Source organism: Onychomys torridus, chromosome 7 (assembly GCF_903995425.1).
Source record: "Onychomys torridus chromosome 7, mOncTor1.1, whole genome shotgun sequence".
In the NCBI taxonomy this organism is placed as follows: Eukaryota; Metazoa; Chordata; class Mammalia; order Rodentia; family Cricetidae; genus Onychomys; species Onychomys torridus.
Genome location: NC_050449.1, coordinates 101829690 through 101856342, shown reverse-complemented (window position 1 = coordinate 101856342; position 26653 = coordinate 101829690). Strand labels below are relative to the sequence as shown.

General features: G+C 42.1%; 1 protein-coding gene across 2 annotated transcripts in view; it reads right to left on the bottom strand.

Moving 5' to 3' along the window:
- The window catches only part of Prkar2a (protein kinase cAMP-dependent type II regulatory subunit alpha), a 77166-nt gene that overhangs the window by 7472 nt on the left and 43041 nt on the right, over nucleotides 1-26653 (bottom strand). For both annotated transcript variants that reach the window (XM_036193064.1, XM_036193065.1), the window contains exons 4-9: nucleotides 25800-25883; nucleotides 18204-18310; nucleotides 13611-13764; nucleotides 6811-6912; nucleotides 6591-6665; nucleotides 1224-1289 (exon numbers count right to left, since the gene is read on the bottom strand). In XM_036193064.1, coding sequence (XP_036048957.1) covers nucleotides 1224-1289; nucleotides 6591-6665; nucleotides 6811-6912; nucleotides 13611-13764; nucleotides 18204-18310; nucleotides 25800-25883 — 588 coding nt within the window. The remainder of the gene's footprint in view (nucleotides 1-1223; nucleotides 1290-6590; nucleotides 6666-6810; nucleotides 6913-13610; nucleotides 13765-18203; nucleotides 18311-25799; nucleotides 25884-26653) is intronic.

Below are 26653 nucleotides of genomic sequence, written 5' to 3'. Positions count from 1 at the left end.
CCAGGTCTCATTACAGATGGTTGTGAGCCACCATGTGGGTGCTGGGAATTGAACTCAGGACCTCTGGAAGAGCAGCCAGTGCTCTTAACCTCTGAGCCATCTCTCCAGCCCCCGACAGCTCTATTTTAAATTAAGAATTAAGCTATGATTTAGACAGTTTTAAACGTAAGTGGTTTGTTTTTCATCTATTCTTAACTGGAAATAGAAGTTTATTTTGTACACTGCATGGCATCAAGCTGGGCAGTAATAAGAGCACTGCCTCCAGTTGCTTTCTGTTTGTTTGTCTTAAGGTAGGATCTCACTTACAGTCTAGACTATTGTTGAATTCATGGTCTTCCTGCCTCCACATCCTCCCTGCCAACAGCTTAAACCTTTACTAAATATATTTTACAATAGATTTCATTATATATATGTAACTTACTATTTCAACAAATTCATATTCTCAAAAAGAATAAAAAAAGAAATGGATATTTGGTTATGATGAATTTACTGCTAAGAATTATTCCTCCCAGGTTGGGGATGTAGCTCAGCTGCTAGAATGCTTGGAGCCCTTTTATCCCCGACAGCAGATAAAACTGCATGATGGCACATGTCTATAATCATAAGCTTATGCCTGTATATGCCTATAATCATAAGGGAGGTGGAGTCAAGGGATCACAAGTTCAAAGTCACCCTCAGTTATATACATAGCTGAATTTGAAGCCAGCCTGGACCACACAAAACTGTCTCAAAAAAAAAAAAAAAAAAAAAGAAAAAAGGAAAAAAGAAAGTATTCTTCCCACCTATAGGTCATCAATTATCAACATCTCTCTATCCACAAATGACCTAATAGGAATGTAATGGAAACTTCCTCCAGCAGTTTTTGTTTGTTTGCTTGTTTTTCAAGACAGGGTTTCTCTGTGTAGTTTCGGTGCCTGTCCTGGATCTCACTCTGTAGACCAGGCTGGCCTTGAACTCACAGAGAGCTGCCTGAGTGCTGGGATGAAAGGCATGAACTACCTTCCAGCTCTCTAGCAGTGTTTTAAAAACAGCGATGCTTTCTTTACATCCAACCTCATATATACCTATCATACAGTGTTCCTGTATTTATTAGTTTTTACATTTTTCTTATTTATAGGTCAATACCCCTCATCTCACCAGAGACAAAATCAGGATAAGAAAAAAATATACTAAATCTTTATTAGTGGTAGTCACATTCCTGGCATAGCACCACCCAAACTTACCTTGCTTTTAATCAAGATGCTCACTTCCCCGGACTCTATAATATAAAAGCTGTCAGCCTTTTCACCCTGAAAAAGAGGAGCTTAGGTCAGAGTCACATATAACACTGAAGACTGTCAGCACCATCTGACCTCAGGTCTCTATCTCTAACTCAAGAAGTAGATCAATGGCTAACAAATTCATAACAGATTAGAGGATCCTGATCATTAGACATTAACTCAATTATGACGGACACATCTCCTACCTCTTAAGTCTTTATATTTATCTCCAAGAATATGACCAGGTCACCAACTACACAGCATTGTTGTTCTGACTGGTTATATTTGTGTGCAAAATCCCATTCCAGGGACCAGTAAACAATACTGCAAATTTTGTCAAGGTAAGTCCTGGAGTGTGAAATTGTGGTAGTTTGAATATAACTGGCCCCCATAAGATCATAAGGAATGACACTATTGGGAGGTGTGGCCTTACTGAAGGAAGCATGTCACTGTGGAGGACAGCTTTGAGGTTTGTCTCTTGCTTAAGCTTTGCTCAATGTCACAGACCATTCGCTGTAGCCTGCAAGATGTAGGATTCTCAGCTACTCTGCCAGCACCATGTCTGCCTGCACTGAACCTCTGAACTGTAAGTGAGCCACCCCAATGAAATGCTTTCCTTTTATAAGAGTTACCATGGGGTTGGGGATTTAGTTCAGTGGTAGAGCACTTGCCTAGCAAGCCCAATGCCCTGGGTTTGGTCCTAAAGAAGAGTTACCATGGTCACGGTGTCTCTTTATAGCAGTAAAACAGACTACGACAGAAGTCTAGGAATAATCTTGATCAACAAACACAGTCCTCAAGGAGAGACTAGGGAGGAAGCTCAAGCTCTACAAGCCAAACGCAATGACCTGAGTTCAATTCTCAGAGCCTATACCTGAGGTAGGAGGAGCAAGGCGTGGTGTTGCACATGTGAAAGCCTGGTGCAAGCCAGGCAGACACAAGATCCCTGGGCTTGCCAGCCAGCCAGCCGAGCCTACTCAGCAAATTCCAGGCCAGTGAGAGGCCTTGATTGTGTTGTTTTCTGTCTGTTTTTTTGTGTTTTTTTTTGTTTTTGTTTTTTTTTTATTTTTCAAGACAGTGTTTCTCCATGTAACAGTCCTAGCTGTCTTGGATCTCGCTCTGTAGACCAGGCTGGCCTTGAACTCACAGAGATTCTCCTGTCTCTGCCTCCCGAGTGTTGGAATTAAAGGCATGCACCGCCGCCGCCACCACCACCACCACCTCCCAGCTCCGTCTGTTTTTTGAGACAGGTTTCTCTGTGTAGCCTTGATGTCCAGGAACTAGCTTTGTAGAGACCAGGCTGGCTTTGGACTCAGAGATTTGCCTGCCTCTGCCTTCTGAGTGTTAGGATTAAAGGCATGTGTCACCACATCCAGGAAGACTTTGATGGGTTTTGTTGTTTTATTGTTTCTTTAAAGTAGATTGTATATGAGGAATGATACTCGAGGCTGTCCGTCCCCCCAAATACACAAAGGACAGCATGGGTCTCTCTCTGCCTTGATGCAGTAGGTGCTTTGACACCATCTTTCTAAACTTGAGGCTTTCCCTTTGCTTGGTTTACTATTAAACTACCTGGCTGAACAACCCACTCAGGTAATTCAACAAATAATGTACTGTGTTCTCACTGTGTGCAGGCATTGTCCTAGCGACATGAGGGATATGTCAGTGGATTAAAAAAAAACTAACGAAGAAATATGGTGATCAGTAGATGATACAGCTGTGTTAGAGGATGGCAAGTGCTACAGGAAAGGACAGATGGGGATCATGGGTTCTCAAAAGCTGGTAGAGGGACTAGCTACTGTGTTCAAACCACGGACAACTGAGTAGTAATCATGTGCTATCTATCAGTTGGTTGTTTTGTTTTGAGACCAGTCTGGCTACATAGATCTGGTTGGCCCGGACTCATTATGTATGCCAGGTGAGTCTGTCTCAACCTTTCATCAACCCTCCTTCCTCTGCCTCCCCAGTGCATTACCACACACTCAGCTTGGTATGGATTGGACAGACTTCCTAATTCTGACTGACCACTTCATACCCCAAATGGGATGACTTGCCTGCATTGACCTAGTCCCAGGCTGGGCTTGAGGGCTCATGCCTATAATCATAGCACACGGACAGCCGAGGTAGGATTGCTGTGAGTTAGAGGCTAGCTTAGGCTACAGAGCAATACCCTGTCAAAAACCTAAAAGAGTATTGTATTATGGTTTGGATGGAATGTCTCCCAAAGGCTCACATGTTTGAACACGTGGCTCCCAACTGATAATACTTTCTTGGGAAGTAACTGATCCTTTGGAATGTGGAGCCTACCTTCGTCACTAGAAGTAGGCCTGGGAGAGTTATAGTCCAGCCCTGCTCTCCATCTGTTCCTTGATTACTGTCTTTACTGTGAGGGACCAGCTACCGCAGCCCAACTAGCTCCTTTGCTGTGATGAACTGACACTCCCTGAAACTGTGAGCCAGAATAAACCTCCCTTCCCTCTCTTCAGGAAGTTGCTTCCATCAGAAATTTGGTCACAGAGATGAGCAAGAGAACTGACAAGCCTCTGGCCAGTCTGAGCAAAGGAGGCACATGATTATAAGGAAGGAAAGAGAACACCAGTATGCACACATGACGAGTGGAATTTCAGATACAATTCAACTCCGGGCAAATAATGTGAGATGAGAGATAATCTCCTAGGGATGAGCCACCATACCCAGCCTCACTGGCTATCATTTTTTTTTCCTTGGTTTTTTGTCAAGACTAGGTTTCTCTGTGTAGCCCTGGCTGTCCTGGAACTCACTCTGTAGACCATGCTGGCCTCAAACTCAAGATATCCACCTGCCTCTGCGATTAAAGGCATGCACCACTGCCTGGCTCTCGCTAGCATTCTTATGCAGATGGCATGTCATACACTGGTGCTGATGTGCAATAATGTGGAGAATGACTTAAATGCTATGCCTCAAGCAGAACAAATGTGTTTTTTAAATACATATAGTCCCTTGCCTTAATAAGTATGTAATATAAATGTAAACAAACTTTTACTTTATAAACAACAAAGTAAACATAAACATTTCATGGAGTTTATATTTTGTACATTTGAGGCAACAACTGAGTCTCAAACAGCCTGTAAAAGAAGTTGCACTTACTCTTCAGGCCCAGCCCCAGTGATATGTCCTCCAGGAAATGACGTGGTTTATCACTTCCTTCTCTCTACCCTCACTTTTCTCACTCGCACTATCACAGAGCTTATCACTTCAGTCCTTTTATCCTAATCTTAATTACATAAGGAACCTAGAAAGCAAAGCCATTCGGAGATGTAACTCGAATGAACATCATACTTCCGTCAGTGTTTCCTCTCTTCTAGTGGGACTTTCTCCCTCTCTTCCATCCTAAGTCTGACTAGTTCCCAAACTCTGCTGGGGCCAGTTCTATAGGCCTTGGATTCACTCTGACCTGAAACTCCTCCTCAACCCAACTGTGTTAGGGCAGACAGAGCCCAACGCAGCTCAACCTTCTCAGTGCTCTTGTCAGACCCACTGGCAGGGAAGTGTGTATCTGGAAAAGTTTCTCAGACTACTTACATGTAATTAAAACATAGCCAGGCGGTGGTGGCACACGCCTGTAATCCCAGCCCTCGGGAGGCAGAGGCAGGTGGATCTCTGTGAGTTTGAGGCCAGCCTGGTCTACAGAGAGTGAGGTCCAGGACAGGCTCCAAAGCTCCGGAGAAACCCTGTCTCGAAAAACCAATAAAACAAAACAAAACAACAACAAAAACAACCCATAAATATAGCAGACAACGGGAATTATCACACAATTTTTTTTTTTTTTTTTCGAGACAGGGTTTCTCTGTGTAGTTTTGGTGCCTGTCCTGGAACTCACTTGGTAGCCCAGGTGGGCCTTGAACTCACAGAGATCCATCTGTCTCTGCCTCCCGAGTGCTGGGATTACAGGCATGCACCACCACCACCTGGGTATCACACAATATTTTTAAAAGATATTTCAGTCAGACTGTGGTGGCTTACACTTTTAGGCCCAGCATTCAGGAAGCAGAAGCAGGCAGATCTCTGAATTCAAAGCCAGCCTGGTCTACAAAACAAGTTCCAGGACAGCCAGTGCTGTTATACAGGGAAACCCTGTCTTGAAAAACCGAGAAATTGCTATGTAGCTGAGAGTGGCCCTGAACTCCTACCTACCTGCCTCCACTCCTAAGTGCTGGGATTCTAGGCATGTACCAGTATGCCCACTTTGCAGTCTTTCTTTAATTATAATGGTCCAGGTCACTGTGTGAGGATCTCACATTATCCAAAAATAACTTATGAAAAAGACACAAAGGGTAAATCAAGACATCACACAGATCGGATTATCGTGAATGCTGAGGATTCTAGCGGCATGTCATCAAGAGGCTGCTTTGTGTCAGCAGAGACAACACAGGGCATAGGCCCCCAGTGTTCTCCCGATTCTTTTTTTAAAGATTTATTTATTTATTATGTATACAGTATGTATGACCAGAAGAGGGCACCAGTTTTCTCATTGTAGATGGTTGTGAGCCACCATGTGGGTGCTGGGAATTGAACTCAGGACCTCTGGAAGAGCAGCCAGTGCTCTTAACCTCTGAACCATCTCTCCAGCTCTTTCTCTGGATTCTAATAGAGATTAATAAAGCTTACTTTGGGTAAATAAGGAAATAATGTCCAACAGAAGCCCACCCACAGAAGGAATGGAAGTCTGGTCCTGGTGGCACATGCCTGCAATCACAGTGACTCAGGGAGCTTCTGAGTTTAGGACAACTTGACAATACCCTGTCTCGAAACACAAACAGAAAAAGGGCTGAGGATGCTGTTGCGGAAGACTTGCTTAGCGGAGAGTTCAATTCCCAGTACTTCAATGGAAAAAGGGCAGAAAGAGATCTCCGTGTATCACGGAGATAAGACACCAAGGAACTTCAGAGGTCTTTGTAGGCGACACAGCTTCCAGTAGTGGACGACATGTTTCTTTGCTTTTTTTTTTTTTTTTTTTTTTTTTTGAGATTGGGTTTCTCTACATAGTTCTGATTAATCTGTAACTTTCTATGTAGACTAGACTGGCCTCAAACTCACAGAGCCCTGCCTGTCTCTCTTTCCTGAGTACCGGGATTAAAGCTATGTGCCACCACTGCCCAGCTAAGTCTGTTTTCTATTGGAGTCAGAGTAATACAATGTGACCCAGGCTGGTCTTGAACTTATGAACCTACTGCTTTGGCCTCTGAAGTGCTGGCATTGCAGGAGTGCATTACCATGCTCTGCCCACAAGTGATACACTGTTCCTTTAGATGATGACTCCCAGGAAAGGGGCTGCGTGAGACCCCAACTCACCTGAGTGATTATTCTTTCTCCATCCTTATACATCTTTTCTCCGATCACATCCACAATCTTCATCCGTTCTGACATCTACATAACACAGTTATATAGTGTAAGGAAAAACCGTGACTGAGTGTCATGGTTACAGACCTAGGTTAGAACAGTATTATTGGAAACCTAAGAGCAGTGTTAAAGCCTTTCCTAAATCATAAACAGACTCTTACTCAGACTTTACCTCTAGTGATTTAAAGAGTGGCACAGACTCAATGAATGACTCAAACATCTTCCTCTTCTTTGCATTGTTTTTCACTATGATTCTTCTGAAGGTCACCCGGTCCTACAAGAACAAACAACACAGGGGCACTCGAGTACATGTCTGTAAGAAAATGTCTATGGTTTAAATAGCTGGACCACTGCAGACACTAGAGACCTATGGGAACCAATGTATCCACAGGGTTTATTGATGCTGGAAGAAGAAAATCTAACCTGTGCTAGGCAGAAGCCTCCAAAACTGCAGCCTGTTGTGTTCAATGAGTGCCACCTATGGGCCATGAATAGAATACAAACAAAACCCCCGTTAAATACCTGTGCCATTCAATGCCAAAGACACCCTTCAGAAAAGGCAGAAGTAAGGGCAAATAATCAGGCTGTTCTTGCCCTCCAGGGGTTTGCAACTGTAATGAGGAGACAACACAAAATATACAGAGCCCACGTCATAATCAATACTTAGAAGGCTGAGGCAGGGAGCCACTCTGGGCAACATGGTGAGTTCTGAGTCAGCCCAGATGATAGTGAGACCCTATTTCAAACAAAAACAAAAACAAAGCATAAAATATATAAAATTTTTTGCAGTTGATATGTGCTGGGAATATATATATATATAGGGATTTTAAGTGTTTAGTTCAAGATAGCAATTGAACTGAAATGTACTAGGTCAAGGTACAGAAAGCAAATGCTACAATCATTTCTAGGACGGATTCCAGGCCATGGCAGTGTAAGCCTATGATCTCAGCCACTCAGAAAGGTAAGACAGAAGAGTCTAAAGTACTAGGCCCATTGCAGCAACTTAGTTCTGTCTCACAATAAAATAAAATGGTTTTGGAGTGTGGCTCAGTGATAGAGCACTTGTCTAGTTGTCTAGAATGCAGGACACCCTCTGTTCAATCTCCAGTGCTGTCCAAAAAATTTTTTAAGTCTTTTTTTTTTTTCCTTTTTCGAGACAAGGTTTCTCTGTGTAGCCCTGGATGTCCTGGAACTCACTATGTAGCCCAGGCTGGCCTTGAACTCAGAGATCCACCTGCCTCTGCTTCCTGAGTGCTGGGATTAAAGGTGTGCACCACCCCTGCTTGGCTAAATTTTAAGTCTTAAAAACAGACATTCTAAGTGGGAAAAGAGCAATCACAGTAGATGATGGAAGATAATTTTGCAGGAAAAATACACATTTGCTGGGGACCTGAGGGAGGGGAGGTTAAATGGATGAAAAGACAGGAGGATAGGTAGGTAGGCACTCAAGATGGCAATTGGTACGTGAAAGAGCTGTGGAGCTGGGTGGTGGCAGCACATGCCTTTAGATCCCTGTGAGCTCAGTCCATTTACCTAATCAGCAGAGTCACTTATACCCTTCACCCTCCACCGCCAGGCGCCACAGCGCACTATTCACAGCTCTGGCATCTAGTTACCTCCACTGTCTTCTCCACCTGCTTGCCTGATAGGAGCCCTCATTCTGACTGCTCCCATGGGTTGCATCTGAATTCTAAGGTTAGGTAAGAATTTATCACATAACAGGCTACTTTCATACTTTAGAATATTATGTCATTATCTTTAGAATTCAATTTCTGTATGTTTTCTGGGCCAATCTAGGCCAAGAATATTGTAGAAAGAGGGCAATTAAGACTGAGAAACTGCTGCCAGGTATGATGGCACATGCCTTTAAGCCCAGCACGTGGGAGCCAGAGGCAGATAGATCCCTATATGAGTTTGAGACCAGCCAGTACTACATAGTGAAATCCTATCGCAAAAAAAAAAAAAAAAAAAGAGTGAGAAAATGATAATTATGAAGTTCTCTTCTTTATGTCTGGATGTTGTTTAAAAAAAAACACAGCATTTTAAAATTACGTATATTACCAAATCATTACAATTACAAAAGTAAACTGTATTTCTAGCTGTTAAGAACTGAGACTTTCTTCAGCGATTTATGTATTGTGGTTCCAGTCCTACCAATGTATTTATGTGTATTGTTGACAAGGTCTTGTGTAAGCCAGGCTGCTCTTGAACTCACCATGTAACCCAAGAATGTGCTATTATTGTCTGTTTTTGTTTTTTTGTTGTTGTTGATTTTTTTGTTGGTTTGGTTTTTAAGAATTAATTAATTTTTGTTTTATGTGCATTGGTGTTGTGTGTGTGTGTGTGTGTGTGTGTGTGTGTGTGTGTGTGTGTATCTGTGTGAAGGTGTCAAAACTCTTGGAGCTGGAGTTACAGACAGTTGCGAGCTGCCATGTGGGTGCTGGGAATCGAACAGGGGTCCTCTGGAAAAGCAGCCAGTGTACTTAACCACTGAGCCATCTCTCCAGCCCCACCATGTCTGGTTTTATGCAGTGCTGGGGTCTGAATCCAGGACTCCCTGTACTCCACCAGCTGGGCTACATCCCAGCCTATTCTGATCGTCGATCATCTGTACACATGCTTTCATACTTCCCAGAATTCTCATTTTATGCTGTACAAGGCCAGTTCTTATGGCTGTGAATAGCATAAAAACCCTAAGACGCCCACCTAAATTTGAGTAGCAGCCAACAGAACAGTATTTCATACTTCCCAGAATTCTCATTTTTATGCTGTACAAGGCCAGTTCTTGTGGCTGTGAATAGCATAAAAACCCTGGGGGCTGGAGAGATGGCTCAGAGGTTAAGAGCACTGACTGTTCTTCCAGAGGTCCTGAGTTCAATTCCCAGCAACCACATGGTGGCTCACAACAATCTAGAATGAGATCTGGTGCCCTCCTCTGGCGTGCAGGCATGCATACAGGCAGAACACTGTATACATAATAAATAAATAAATTAAAAAAAAAAAAACCAAAAAACCAAAAACCCTAAGATGCCCACCTAAATTTGAGTAGTAGCCAACAGAACAGTAAAGAGGAAACTCCCACAGGCAGTAAGTGTACAAGAGGGCAAACAGCCCTGAAGTTCAAATGAGAAAAGTAATGTTACTTTCACTCATGATTGCCAGGAATTTATCCTCTGACTAAGTGTGATGGCCAGAGAGACAGTTGCTCATTTAAGCAGGAATGTAGAATCCAAAGGAAGAGACTGGGACGCCCCCGTTCTTGCTTCATCCTCAGCAGGCGTTTACAAGCTTTGGCCTTTGAACCTTCTGGAAGTTCCATCTCTGGAAATAGGACTGAAGCTTCGAGTAGACAGAGCCTGCAAAGTAACTGAATGAAGCAGGGGAAGGCCAAGACCCAGAGGCATCTTCACGGGTCACGAGCCACATCAGGGTGAAGAGACTGGAGTGGTTTCAAGCAGGAGGCAGGGCAGGGATCCTAACCAAGGATGCCTTAACTCCAGGGGCTGGTGCTGCTGCTCTCCAGGAATCTAACTTGTGCCAGGCTCGGACACAGTCACCTTTCTTACGTCCATAACTTCATGTCAGACCAGAAGGTGGATTATTTTATAGTCCATTATATTTTTAAATAATTTACATCGAGACTTCCTTTTTTACTTATATACTTTTTAAATTTATATTACTTATATTAATTATTTACTTACATTACTTATATTAAGAGTATGTTAGGGCTGGAGAGATGGCTCAGCTGTTAAAGGCTAGGCTCACAACCAAAAATATGAGTGTGTTATGTAATCTTCAAATGAGAATTTCATTATCTTTATTATTATGACTAGAGAATACATACTGATTTCAATACTTGATTTGTTAAGATTAATTTTACATTCCAGGATCGGATCTATTGTGGTGGCCATCCATGTTCTTAAAAAGAATACACATTCTGCTGTGTGTCTTCTATAAATCTTAATTAGATCCTGCTGGTTCATACAGTTAAGCTCTTCTATGTCCTCACTGGTTTTCCGGCAAGTAGTCCGGTCAGTGTTGAGGGCCAGTCTGCATCATTTGTAATGTGGATACGGCTAGATCTCTTATTAGTTTTAGTTACTTGGAAGCTGCTGTTGTTCACTGTACACATATTGAGGGATGCTCTGCCTTCCTGGTAGACTGTACCTTTCATTATTAAGTAGTGTTTGCTCTTCTTTGTCCTTGCAATTTTCTTTGTTCTGTTGTCCGATATTAATATGATTATCCCCTTTTCATTGAAATTTACACTATATATATATATATTTCTTTTTTAAAGATTCTTTATCATATATACAGTATTCTGCCTGCATGTATGCCTGCACACCAGAAGAGGGCACTAGATCTCATTATACATGGTTGTGAGCCACCATGTGGTTGCTGGGAATTGAACTCAGGACCTATGGAAGAGCAGCCTGCTGTGGAATAATTCCTTTGCACACTGTGAAGATTTATTGCTGTGATTGGTTTAATAAAAAAGCTGACTGGCCAATAGCTGGATAGGATAAGGTTAGGTGGGAGAACCAGACTAAGGACAAGGAAGAAGGGCAGAGTCAGAGAGTGGCCAGCCAGATGCAGAGAGAACAGGAGATGAACATGCCATGCTAATAAAATAAAAATAAAAGGTACTGCCACGTGGAAGAGGGTAGATAAGAAATATGAGTTAATTTAAAATGTAAGAGCTTGTTAGTAATAAGCCTAAGCTATTGGCCAAGAATTTGTAATTAATATTAAGTCTATGTGTGTTTATTTGGGAGCCAACAGTCCCAACAAAAACTCTGTCTACAAATTTGGTGCCCAAATGTCCAGTACCTACATCCACTTGAGAAAGGTTAAAAAAGGGATCTAAACACACAAAACAGGAGCCACACTCCACGTCCTAGTCTCATGTTTCTCATGCCAGCAGCAGTGCAGAGACTCGTCTCCTGGCAGCTGCCAACATACCGTGAGCTAAGCCACATAGTGGGTTCCCACAGGCTCTCACATGGGCCACAACACAGAGGCATCTCCCAGCTACTGCCTTTGGGCTTGAGACTCCAAACCAAGCCTTGCCAGCATGGCATAAACTAAGCCTCAGGGCAGGTTTAAGTTTTGCTCATGCAGACAGAAAAGATTATAGATACAAAGTAAAGTCATATCAAGATGGAAAAAAACAACAACTCTAAACAGGTTATAGTGTGTTTTAAAATGTACATAGGCTTGGAAGAGAAAAGAGAAGGTATAGACAGTCATAGAAAAAGAAAGTTTTAGGGGCTGGGGATTTAGCTCAGTGGAAGAGCGCTTGCCTAGCAAGCACAAGTCCCTGGGTTCGATCCTCAGCTCTGGGGGGTGGGGGGCGGAATAAAGAAAGTTTAACTATAGTAAAATCCTTAAAAAAAGGAATAAAGTAATGAAAAGGTATAACAAGGCATGTAAAGATGGGAACTACACAGAGAGTCTGGATCCTGTATGTTTTTGTGTTGTCTTTGAATTGTTTGACTGCTGAGGAAGGAGCAATAACTGCTAAGAGGCACTGGATTATGAAAGCTGCTAAATTATTATGTATACAGTGTTCTGCCTGCATGTATGACTGCAGGCCAGAAGAGGGCACCAGATCTCATTACAGATGGTTGTGAGCCACATGTGGTTGCTGGGAATTGAACTCAGGACCTCTGGAAGAACAAGCAGTGCTCTTAACCTCTGAGCCATCTCTCCAGCCCCATGTATATTTTACCTGCTCAAAAAAACAAAAAACAAACAAACAAACAAAACAAAAAAACCACCAAAAAAGTCATCTTTAACTGACATGTGTACACTACATATTCCATACTTGTAACATATGTTATTTTTAAAAGTTTCTGTATTTTCAGAACAAAGGACCCAAACACCAATGAAAATGGATGACCCAGCTGATCCAGCATTTCAAAATGTCTCTATTACAGTCTCCTCAAAATTGTGCATCCAAACAGCTTCAAGGCTGCTGGCTGAGATGGTCCAATCTCAGGGACTACTCCAGTCAGGACTTCACTGTTATCCCATTCTTAAGGTTTCTCCAAAGATACCAGTGCCCCCAGAAAGTAGTCTAAAGAACAACACCCACATTTTCAAAATATTGGCTATGGATATTTGTAATCATTTAAGGGGGGTTGGTTACAAGTTGTTATTGTTAATGGTCAGAAAAAAAAAAGGCTGAACAAAGGAGATTAGATTCAGGGATCTTGTTCTTTAATCCCAGCACTCGGGAGGCAGGGGCAGGCAGATCTCTGAGTTTGAGGCCAGCCTGGTTTATAGAGTGAGTCTCAGGACAGCCAGGGCTACACAGAGAAACCTTGTCTTGAAAAGCAACAACAAAAGTAAAATATGGAATTTGTATTATAAGATATTTGTGAAAGAAGAGTTACAGATTATAGACATGTAACTTAATACAAAAAGAAATGAGATAAACAGTGGATAATATGATACAAGAACCACAGTAGTATTTTACTTAAAGCAAAATCCCATTTCCCTGAATATGGTCATTGGCATTCCTGAATTAAGTCTATGGGACATGGCGTAGACAAAATGACAAGTGACTGAACATAAAGCAAACTGCTCTCGATACAACCAGATGTGGAAAGTGCTAACTAGCAAAGGGTTCCCTAACACCACCACCACTGCTACTGCTCCTCCTCCTCCTCCTCTTTGGTGTGCACATCTGTATTAGTGAAAGAGTCTCACTCTGTAGCCTGCACTCTTGGACTACTTAATACAGAGTTCTCGCTCTCTAATTGCCTAATAAATACAAGCAAAAATGTAGCAAGAACTCTGTCACTACAAGGTTACAGACCACTCATGTTCCTGTAACTTAAAAGATTTGTTGCTAAGTCAGTGAGGAAAATGGAAAAATACATTTACATGAGACCTTTTACCGCATATTTTTCAGATAACTGGCTATAAAAGACAGTTAACACTATACCATGCATTTCTCTCACTCACCAATCCCCAAAGGGAGCCTTCTGAGGTGGCGACAATGGTAGCAGCTCTCGGGGTATTGTACATCAGAGCTAGTTCTCCAAAACTGCCACGGTTGTCATACTGACCAACAGAGCGTGTTTGATTATCTTTTGTTACTAAAATGTCATAGGTTCCCCTAGAAGAATGACAAGAAATAATTAATTACTTCTGATCAAGTTTTAAGACTGACTGATACTTATAAAACACAACAGGGGGCAGAGCTGGGGACATTTTGCCTAGCACGAAGGAGGCCCTGCGTTTGATCTCAGATCTAGATAAACCAGGCATAGTGGTGCACATCTAGAATTACAGCACTCAGGTGTTAGATACAGGAGGATCAGAAATTCAAGATCATCCTCAGCTACACAGTGAGTTTAAGGGGATACATAACATCCTTCCTCAAAAGGGAATAACCAACATAATTTTGTGAAAATATACAAATGATTTTTGCATTTGATTTTGTTTTGTTTTTAATTTTATGTGTATGGGTGTTTTGCCTGCATGAATATTTGTGCACCATGTGCATGCAGTGCCAAGGAAGCCAGAAGAGGGCGTCCAATTCTTTGGAGCTGGAGTTACAGAGGGTTGTGAATTACCATGTGGGTTTTGGGAATTGAAACATACTCTGGAGGAGCAGCCAGTGCTCTTAACTGTTGAGCCATGTCTCCAGCTGTGCATTTGACTTTGTATACTTTTGCCTATTACATTGGCTAGGGCTTCTGGCACAGTACTGACCGGAAATGGAGAGCACAGTTACCCCATCAGTATTTCCTGGCCATGGAGGGAGAACAGGGTCTTTCAGCCTAGCCCAGGCTGGCCTTGAAGTCCTGACCTGTGGCCTTAGGTTCGTGAGTGCTTGCAAGGATAAGCCACTATATCTTGCCTGATAAACAGTTTATTACAAAAAAGATGTTAAATTTTATCAAGCATTCTGTGGAAAGTACTGACTGTAAAGTATTTCTTTCATGGTTTGTTGGAAACAAGGATAGAACTGATTAAAATAATGAGACAACTTTCTATCTACTAGTTGCAAATTATTGCTCAAGAAAAGTACTCAGAAATGATGAACATTTAGAGAGATAGGCATGCTCAACAAACCACAGAAACAAACAAACTTTTCAGAGTTTCTGAGCTAACAACACATTAACAAGTAACTTAAAGAGATCATTTGAGGGCTTTGACGACTCAGTTGGTAAAGCGCTTGTGTGCCAGGTGAAGGTGCACACCTTTAACCCCAGCACTTGGGAGGCAAAGGCAAGTGGATCTCTGTAAGTTCAAAGCCAGCCTGGTATACAGATCGAGTTCTGGACAGCCAGGACTACACAGAGAAACCTTGTCTCAACAAACAAAAACAAGCAAACGTCAGTTGTGGAGGCATGTACTTCTAATCCTAGTACCAGAAATTCAGAGACAGGCAGATCCCTGAACTTGCTGGTTCGCTCTTTTATACTAATCATGGAGCTCCTGACCCATGAGAAGGCCTGTTTCAATTAATTTAGATGGCACCTGAGTAATAGCACTTGAGGTTGTCCTTTTACTCCCGAACACTGGTGCAGCCACACCAAGGTATGTGGTATCACAAACACATATGAACACAGATGCACAAGTAAGTCCCTATGAAACCATTCCAAAAGAGAGAAAGATACTGAAAAGATGTGTGGGGCTACCCACCAGACAATATTAATAACAGCAAAAGTTACACAGAGACAATTGTTCTGAGGCTCAGAGATGGCTCAGTGTTAAGAGCACCAGTGGCTCTTCCAGAGGACCCGGGTTCAATTCCCAGCACTCACACGCAACTCCACCATTCGTAACTCCAGTCCCAGGGTATCCAATGCCCTCTTCTTGCTTCAGTGGGCACTAGGTATACATGTGGTACACAGACATACACACAGGCAAAATACCCATACACTTAAAAAATTAAGGAAAATTTTCCTTTAATTCTAATAATTAGCCCCTAGTATCAAGCACCCAAAAGTTAAAACAGGAAGTTGTAAAATTTTTCATTCAAAATTTTGAACAGGGAGTTGGAGAGATGACTTGGTGGTTAAGATCACTGGCTGCTCTTTCAGAGGACCTGGGTTGAACCCAGCATCCACATGGTGTATCAGTATACATGTGATATACAGGTATCATCCATAACTCCAATCCCAGGGGATACAACGGTGTCTTCTGGTCTCTTGGGGTACTAGGTATGCAAGAGGTGCATAGACAAGCATGCACACAAAACACCCATATGCATACTTTTTTTTTTTTAATTTAGAAGGTGGGAATAGTAGCACACATCTTTAATCCCAGCACTTAGGAGACAGAGGCAAACTGAGTTTGAGGCCAATCTAGAATACACAGAGTTCCAGGACAGCCAGGACTACATAAAGAAACCCTGTCTTATAACAAAACAATTTTGAAGAGGGCTAGAGAATGACTTATTAGTTAAGATCACTTGTTCTTCTTGAAGAAGACCAAAGCTAGGTTCCCAGCATTCATGCCAGGCAGCTCTCCTGTAACTCCAGCTCCAGGGCACTCACTGCCCACTTCTGGCCTCTACCAGCACCTGCACATATGTGTCATATATGCACACAGACACAGATATATACATGGGCCAGTGAGAACCTGAGTTCCATCTCTGAGACCCACATGGTAGAAGAGACTTGAACACAAAACAAATGGACAAATGTAAAAAACAAAATAACTTTAAAATTTTAGCAGTTACTTGATGACCCAGTATAAGAATCCCAAAACTTGGGGAAGTAATTAGAAAATTCTAAATAAGAGAAGGGCAGTGGTGGCGCATGCCTTTAATCCCAGCACTCAGGAGGCAGAGGCAGGCTGATCTCTGTGAGTTCTAGGCCAGCATGGGCTACAGAGTGCAATCCAGGACAGCCAGGGCTGTACAGAGAAACCTTGTCTCAAAAAGAAAAAAAAGGGGGGGGGGATTCTAAATAAGGCCTACACACCTTGGCTGCAAAGCATTACAAATGTTCTTTTCATTCTGATTTAAAATGTGTTGCATGCCTAAGAGAATGGCCTTATTTTTAGGAAATGCAGGTGGAGACGTTCAGAGATATAGGAACAGTACATCTGAAACTGACTTTGGGTTGTTTGGAGACAGGGCCTCAGATGGATCAGTCTGGCTTTGAAGTTGCTACATAGATGATGATGACCTTGAACTCCTGAACCTCCTGCTTCCAAATCCCTATTGCTTTGATTAAAGGGACCTGCAGACAATCACACCTGCTTACCTTTCTGGAACTTATTCTGAACAATTTGATATGTTAAATATGCCAGAACATTAAAACCTGGGGGGCTGGATTTACAAGAACCTTTTTATACTATTTGTAGTAAGTTTTGTTTGGTTTTAAACTTTGAAGTCACTTCAAAAGGAAAAAAGAGGTTGGGGAGCTGGATCAGTGGTTAAAAGTACATACTGCTCTTCCAGAGGATCCAAGTTCAGATTCCAGCAACGTGTCAGACAGCTCACAACCTTTAAACTCTAGCTCCAAGGGATCTATCTGATGCCCTCTTCTGGCCTCTGTGGGCACTGTACTCAAATGTACAAGCCCCACTCCTCCCACCTACCACGTCCCATCACACATAAATAAAAATAATAACCTTTATTTTTTATGAAAACACAAAATTTATTTATATAAATATGTATACACAAAAATAAAAGTAAATAAAAGTAAATCTTTTTTTTTTTTTTTTTTTTTGAGACAGGGTTTCTCTGTGTAGTTTTGATGCCTGTCCTGGATCTTACTTTATAAACCAGGATGGCCTCGAACTCACAGAGATCTGCCTGGCTTTGCCTCCTGAGTGCTGGGATAAAAGTAAATCTTGACACTCTGTGTAGCTCGGGCTGACCTGGAATTCACTATGCAAACCTGGCTGCCCTTGAATTCACAGAGATCTGCCTGCCTCTGCCTCCTGAGTGCTGGGATTATAGGTGTGCACCCACACCACTCAGCTTTAAAAAAATAACTTTTTTTTCACTTTAAAGAATAATTGAAGAAATGATAATGTTTTCTTATCTTAAACTCCTTCTTTTAGAACTGAGGATTCAGAAGGAATCCCCACTCTTGCTCAGGAGAATACTACCAACTCAAGAGGCTAAGATGTAGTAAGTTAGGAAGTAAACCCAGGCTTTATTTTTCCCAACATGGCTTACAGTTGGTGCAGAGTGAGAAAGCATTGAAGGCATGGAGATAAGGGACACATTCATTTTTCAAAGCAAGCTGGAAATCAGTCACACAACAATACACAGTCACAGATACTCTTTGGGGAATCAATTCAATTGAACACTGGCAAATGGCATGTTTACAAAGCACGTCATGACATTCTTTTCTCCCCGCCCCTTGACACTCTTTATCTAGCTAAAAAGAAGATTTTCAACTAGAAGTCATATCTCCTCCGAATAGGGGTTTTACTCAGGACTCAGGACAGCAGAAGACAGCTGTAATCCCTTGAAAGGCTTTGGGCAGCTTGTTTACTTGGCACTAGACCTCTCTGGGATGAGGATTCTGTCCTGAATTAGGAATCCAAGGAAGTGTGGCCAAGTAATCACAAAGCATCTCCTACCGTTCTATGACATAAAAGTTGTCTCCATCATCTCCTTGGTCGATGACATGCTCATCAGGTTTGACTATCTTTTCAAACATGGCATCGAGAACTTCAGAAAGCTGCTCCTAAGGTAGACACAAAGAGAACAGATGGCTTTTACATTTCTGAGAAAGTGCAATGATCAGCTGGGCACGGTGGTGCACGCCTTTAATGCCAGCACTGGGGAGAAGAAACACCGAAAAGCCCCTTCTGTTTTTGACAGGGTCTTACTATCCAGCCCAGGGGGGGTTGGAGCTCATTTATTTATTTGCTTGTTTGTTTGCTGTTTATTTCAAGATGGTTTTCTGTGTAGCACTGGCTGTTCTGGAACTTGCTCTGTAGACCAAGCTGACATTGAACTCAAGAGATCTGCCTGCCTCTGCCTCCCAAATTCTGGGATTAAAGGCGTGTGCCACCACTCCCAGTGAGTTTGGCTGGAATTTTTTATTATTCTGTCTAGCTTGAGTCTAGCTTGCCAATTCTTTGAGGTAGTATTATCTTGAAAAAGCTAACTCATTTGACAGAGAATCAATATCCAAAATATGTAAAGAACTCAAAAGAAAAAAAAAAGAAAAACCACCAGGGCTGAGGGCAAAGCTCTGTCATAGATCACTTGCCTAGCATGAGCAAGACCCTAGGCTCAATCCCCATCACGTCAAAAAAGAAAAATTAAACAAACAAAACCTCTTAGACGCCCAAAATCATGTTAAAATGATGAAAAAAGGGCAGCTAAGTTTTAAATAAACAGGTAAGTGATCTGAAGAGATATTTATTAAAAGAAGTTTAAAAGTCAAGCAAAGTTTAACCAAAGCAGAGGCAGAGGCAGGTGGCTTTCTTGTGAGTTCCGGACAGCCAGCCAGAGTTAAGGAATGGAAAACCGTGTCTCAACAGAAAGGAGGAGGGAGAGTACGGAGAAGGCTAGCTAGGGCCAGGCTCAGTTGGTAGTATCAGCGCTCCTTTAATTCCAGCTCTGGAGAAATAAAACAGAAGGATCAGCAGCTCACCAGGATCCTAGGCAGAACTCAAGGCTAGACTAAAATATTTGTATGGGATCTTGTCTAAAAAAGAAAAGAAAAGAAAGAAAAGAAAATGGAAGAGCCTCAATATCAACATCCTTAGTCATCAGGAAAATGCAAACCAAAACCACACTGAGACTTCATGCCATCCTAATTAGAATGGGTATTACAAAAATTAACAAATGCTGCTGAGGATGGGAAGAAAAAGGCATGTAAATTAGTAGAGCCATTATGGAAAACAGTATGAGGCTCCTCAGAAGACTGAAAATAGAACTGCCTATGATCCAGTTATACCATTATTGGGTATTCATCAAAAGGAAATGAAGTCAACAGACAAAAAAAAAAAATACATATTCATTTTTATGTTACTATTCGTAAGAGCCAAAATATGAAATCAGCCTATATGCCTATCAATATGTGAGAGGGAGTAGAAAATATGGTACCTACACAATAAGGTAAATAAAGAAAAATGAAATGTTGTTTGTAGGAAATGGATGGAAATGGACAGTATCATATTAAATGAAGACAGACAGACACAGAAGGACAAGTGGTGTGGTGATATAGTATGTAACCTAATAAAATTTGCCTGAAGATCAGAGAACAGAATAAGCCACTAGATTAAACATAGAGGCCAGGCAGTGGTGGCACACACACATCTTTAATCCTAGCACTTGGGAGGTAGAGATCCACCTGGACCTCTGAGTTCAAAGCCACCCTGGACTACATGAGACTGACTCAGCCTAGGAGAGAAATTGGGCCAGGCAGTAGTGGCACACACCTTTAATCCCAGTACTTGGGCATCACAGGTCTTTAATCCCAGTACTACAAGTAAATAATATGGTTGGGCAGAGAAAGGTATATAAGGCATAAGGAGAAAGGAACTAAGCACTTTTTTCAGGTGAAACCCTTTTTCGGCTGGACCCCTTTCAGCTGAGGACTCAGAGACATTCAGTCAGAGGATTCATGGAGTTGACAAGGTGAGAAGTGGCTATGGTTGGTTCCTTTGTCTCTCTGATCTTTCAGCATTTACCCCACTATCTGGCTCTGGTATTTGTATTATAAAACCATTTTAAAATTCACACAACATGGGGGTTGGGGATTTAGCTCAGTGGTAGAGCACTTGCCTAGCAAGAGCAAGGCCCTGGGTTTGATTCTCAGCTCAAAAAAAAAAAAAAAAAGAACTTTTAAGCCGGGTAGTGGTGACGCACGCCTGTAATCCCAGCACTCAGGAGGCAGAGGCAGGTGGATCTCTGTGAGTTCGAGGCCAGCCTGGTCTGCAGATTGAGATCCAGGACAGGCACCAAAACTACACAGGGAAACCCTGTCTCGAAAAACCAAAAAACAAACAAACAAACAAAAAACCAAAAACAAAAAACCCAGGGAGATGGGACTGGTGGTGGTGGTGAGGCAACAGCAGCTGCGACAAAACCCTGCCTTGAAGAAAACAAACAAAAAACCCAAAAAACCCAGGGAGATCAGAAGTTTAAGGTCACCCTTGGCTACTTAGTTCAAGGGCAGTCTGGCATACTTAACACCATGTCTACAAACAAACAAACAAACAAAAAGACGGTGGGGGGACTGGAGAGATGGCTCAGTCAGCCTGAGATTCTTATTCCCCAAAAACCATATTTAGAAAAAGTACATAGCACCTAAAGAATAACACCTAAGGCTCCCCTCTGGCCTCTACATTCTCATGCATCCCTCCTCAACTTGTGCCTACACACACACACACACACACACACACACACACACACACACACACACACACACCAGCTTAGTTAGGTTCAATTCTCAGGACCAGAATATAAAAAATAAACAAACAAAAAGCACCTTTAACTTAGAGTGGAATGATTTTATTTTTGTGAAATTCCATGTAATTTCTGTCAGAGTGATTATGCTTCCTAAAATAAAATGCCAGAAGCCATCTTTAATTCTGAAGTTCCATGGGTGTTGAATACTTGCTACTATGTACCATCCACTCTCATGTAAAACATGGATCAACATTTCCTGAAATTTTCTAGTTAAATACTGCCAAGAAAAAGGAAAAAAAAACTGGGCAGTGGTGGTGCACGCCTTTAATCCCAGCACTCGGGAGGCAGAGGCAGGCGGATCTCTGTTAGTTCGAGACCAGCCTGGTCTCCAAAGTGAGTTCCAGGAAAGGCGCAAAGCTACACAGAGAAACCCTGTCTCGGAAAACAAAACAAAACAAAACAAAAAACAAAAAGGAAAAAAAATCTAAAAAGAGAAAAAATACTGGCAATACATTCAAATGTTCATGTATAATCCAAACTAAGGGACATCTTAGGTCTGGTCTGGGGGAGGGTCTTCTTCTGAGCAGCTCTTCTTGTAACCTGCATTCTCTAGAAACTGGAATGAGGTGTCTGGGAAAGGGGACATTTGACACTGGAGGAGACGAAACTAGGGGAACAAAATGACATCACCACAATCAAAAACATTATGTGTCTTGACTGAGAAACAGAACCAAGAGCTGGGAGTATAGTTTAGTTGTAGAGTGCTTGCCCAGCATGCTCCAGGCCGTGAGTTCAATCCCCAGTATCACCAAAAGGACATCATTAATTTTCAGGCTGGGTGTGGTGGCATATGCCTGTAATCCTAGCTCTTGACGTCATTCTCAGTTACACAGGGAATCTGAGGCCAACCAAAACCCCACACAACCAAATAAAAAATGTACAATTAAAGTACCCCAAATATCATGTAATGGAAAGTCATAAAGTCTTCCATATGGATACAGAGCTCAGACAAAATCCTTCTTTCTTCCTCGCTGCACACAGACCTAGATATGAGGAGAACAGTAAATGATGAAACTTGGTAACTGTTCAAAGGCACACAGGGCTGAGTAGCTGGCTCAGCAGGTGAGTGCTTAAGTGTGCAAACATGAGGACTTGAGTTCAAATCCCTATACCTACATAAGAAAGGTAAGGGTGAAAGGTAAAGACAGGAGAATGTCTGAGGCTTCGTGTCAGGCTCCTGAGAGACTAAGGGGATGAGGCTGAGAGTGACAAGCAGGACACCTACCATCCTCTCTGGCCTCACACAGGCATAAGCTGTATGCAGACATCACACAACACAGTGCTTTAAAGGTGCAGGTGTTCATCTTACTATTCTTTTGATTTTATTATAAATTTGAAATTTAAAGAATTGTGTGTACATTTGTACTTGGGGATGTGTGTGCATACATGTGGAGGCCAGAGTCTGACACTGAGTATATTCTCTCCACTGTTCCTTACTCTATTTTTTGGGTCAGAGTCTCTCACTCAGTCCAGAGTTCACTGATTGGCTACACTGGGAGGCCAGTGAGCTCTGAGGATCTGAAGGTTTCCACTCCCACTGTGCTTCAGTTATAAATGTATGGAACCATGTAGGGTTTCCATCTGGGTGCTGGGGGTCCAAACTCAGGCCCTCCTATTTGTGTAGCTACTAAGTTATCTTCCCGGCAGAAAGTGTGTAAAATAGGCAATTTGCCAGGCATGGCGACGCACGCCTTTAATCCCAGCACTGGGGAGGCAGAGGCAGGCAAAGCTCTGTGAGTTTGAGGCCAGCAAGTCTATATAGTGAGTTCAAGGCCAGCCAGGACTATGTAGAGAGACACTGTCTTAAAAAACCAAAACAATAATACTAATATTAATAATACATGCTGTAGAATTCTATTTATGTATAATTATAATGTAAATGAAACTAGGCAATTGTGAAATAAAGCAAAACAGTAGTTGCCTCCAAAATGGGGAGGGGTAGCATTAATCACAGAAAGACATGAGAAGTACATTTTGAGGCTGAGGACAACATTATGTATCTGATTAAAGATTACCTGTGCATGCAATCTGTCAAACCTGAATGTATACTTAAGATTAGTGCATTTTTCCACCAGGTCCGATAGTGCAGGCCTAAAATCTCAGCTACTAGGGAGACGAAGGTATGAAGATCCTCAAGGACTACTGGGCTAGAGAGGGAGCTCAAGGCCAGTGTGGGCAACAGAGATCCTGCCTCAAAATAGAAAATAAGAAGGCTCAAGGATGGACTTGGCAGTACACACAGAGGCAGCATGTGTGAGTTTAAGCCTATCCTACTCTACATATTGAACTTTAGGCTAGTCAGGAAACCTAAAGCACTTCCTAGCATGTGTGAGGTCCTAGTACTGTACAAGGAAAACAAATAGACTCCATCCATAAGTTAAACTCTAGTTAATGACATGCACATCAGAGTATTCAGGTCAAAGTGTGCTGATGTCAGACAGCAGAGCTAAAGTTGTAACAGAGATGACTACTATTTGGCTCTTTAGAAAAAATTATGCTGGTCCCTTTGGCAAGAGATGGGTAGATGTATGTAGCAGAGGAAGTACAGCTAGCTATGTTTTGTTGTAAGGTTGAATATGGAATATGAATATAAAAATGGGAAAAAATGGGGCTGAGGAGATGGCTCAGTGGGTGTACTACTTTCCACTCAAGTGTAGAGACCAGCACCCATGTAGAAATGTGAGGTGGGTGTGGCAGCTTACTTATAATCCCAGTGCCCATGAGGCAGAGACAGATTACCTCTGGGGCAAGCTGCATATCTACAACAGGCAAATTGGCAAGCTCTGGGTTCAAGTGAGAGGCCCCACCTCAATATATAAAGTGGACAATACCTAGCATCAACCTCTAGCCCACACCAAAACACATGTGAACATGCACACCATGCACATATAACATGCTCAAAAACAAACAAAAAATTTTAATGGAAGAAAAATGTAACAATATAAAACCTCAGGCTCCTTTTTCTTCCCTCCCTCCCTATTCACTTTCCTTCTTTTATTTTTCCAACAGGGTCTTGCTGTGCAGTCCAGATCAGCCTCAATCTGAAATCCTCCTGTCTCAGCCTCCTGAGTGCTGGCATAAGTTCTCGTCATGCCCAGATCAATTATTTTTCAGTAAGAAAATGATAAAAGTGTTTCTAACACTGGGAAATAAAACTTTGTACAAATTTGACAGTACAAGATTGACAAATGCCTTTATTAACAATAAAAAAGAAAGTCCCCTCTCCATTTACATGGCTTGGTCTTTCAGGGAAAACAGCTATCACCGAACTGTATTCCAGATAAACAGGATGCTCCTTCAGTTCACTGCCTTTGTTTTATTCAGTCTTGGACTCTCTGAATAAAGTTGTGGGTAATTCTATAAGAAACATGACGACTAACAGATAGGTTGACAAATACCAGAAACGGTTGACTCCCTTTAGTCAGGAGCTCAGGCCCACAAGATTCCAGGAAGAGCTGTAGAGGTCTTCAGTCTTTCCTGAGGGCTCAGTAGTACAGGAATTCTAATCCCAATCTTCCTGCCTCTGAACAGTCTGAGATTCCCAGAAACAGGTCTATTATCTTAGTCATTCATGCTGTTTGGCCCTCAAAGCAAAGGAGAAAGCAGAAACTGCAGATTCACTACTGCTATAGACAGAATGTTAAACAACTGGGGCTGTGAGGACAGCTTGGTGGGTAAAGCAGTTGCCACAAAAGCATGAAGACCTGAGTTTGAATCCCCAGCACCTGCACAAAGGTGCATCTATAAATAACCCCAGCAGTAGGTGGGCAGAGGCAGGAAGATTCACAGTACTCACTAGAAGCCAGTCTAGCTAACTAATAACCAGTGAATTCCATGAGAAATTTTGTCTCAAAAAATAAAGTGGAGGGCCAATGATATGGCTCAGAAAGTAAGGGTGTTTGCTAACAATATGATGACTTAAATTCCACATAGCAGAAGGAGAGAACTGATTTCTATACGTTGTCCTTTGACCTCCACATGTATACCATGATACATGTACACACATACACACACACACAAAGAGAGACAGAGACAGACACTTGGCCACACATCCTGTGTCAAACCCTACAGATACACAAGCTACAAGGAATCCCATATGTGAAACATGAGAAACAATCACACACTTGAGTGGCTTAGTTGCTATGGTGACAAGAACAGGGTCATGGTACCTTGGCTTTTCTTGGCAGCATAATTAAATTACATAGTTTCTAAATTACTGGTATTACTAAAGGCATTTAAAAGCCACATCAGTAGGTGTGGTAGTGTATGACTTTAATCTCAGCATTCAGGAGGCAGGAGCAGATGGATCTCTCTGAGTTTGAGGCTAGCCTAGTCTACACAGGGAGTTACAGTGCTAGCCAAGGCTACATAAAACAAACAAACAAAAAACCCAAAAACCCAATAACCTTTTAAAAAAAAAAAAAGTTTTTTTGAGATAGGGTTTCTCTATGTATCCCTGGCTGTCCTGGAACTCTTTCTGTAGACCAGGATGGCCTCGAATTCAGAGATCCGCCTGCCTCTGCCTCCTGAGTGCTGGGATTAAAGACCTCCCAGCAAGACTCTGTCTTAAAACCGTATCTTCATTATAGTGATCAACAGAATAAAAGCAAACTTTTTTTGTAAATAGACAAATCTGAAGATACATGCCTAATTCAACTGTGACTAACATGTTAAAAACTGCTTAAATGCCAAATAGGGAAAAAGCTAAAGTATCATTATAATAAAAATATATTTAAAATTGATGTTACCTGATCAAGGTTTTTGAAAAGAAGAATATCTTTGCAAGCTTCCTGAAGCCTGCATCTCTGCTCATCAGTTTTGGGATGAATCACCTGTCAATTGAAATAAAGCCAAGACAATTATTTTATTCCATTTGAAAATCACCCACTTAAAAATTAATGTATTTCTTTTTCCTAAAAAGTGAGGGAGGGGGAAAAGATGATTTTAAAAAAAGCAAAGTATGGTGTGTGTGTGTGTGTGTGTGTGCGCGTGTTAAACAATTCTAATTTTACAAATCCAGCAAGCAGCATGCTGCTATGGGAGGCAATTCGAGAAGCACTGTTGGAGCTACCTGTTGTCTGTGTGGCTGGCAATCATCAGCTATCCCTTGGAAGCCTCCAGAGTCTCATCTGGACAGCAGAGGGTTATAAATTGTTCCTTCAATAAATATTGTTCATCTACTCAGTTCCAGATACTCTCAGCTCTGGAGACAACAGTGAGCACATAGATAAAGTCCTTACATTCTATAAACACATAAAATACACTGGAGACTGACAGATTAAGGACAAAAAGTAGGCAAGCGAGGTAAGTCCACGAGTCTGTTGACGTCGGGCTCGGTGAGGCCCCACTGAGGAGGTGACACTTGTGCTAAGATCTCAAGCAGTACAACCTGAGAGAGCAGGTGGTGAGATGCTGTGGTGAGCAAGGACCTCTGGTGGGAGAAGGAAGAGCAGATGTGACAGCTGCAAACAGAAACCATCAGGACAGGCCGGCTGCGGGAGGGACGTCTAAACTCAAGAGGACACCATACAGAGGTCACAGAATAAATGGAACTTTCTCTAACAACTTGGGAGTGGTTTGAGGTTATCAATTCAGGAAGAGA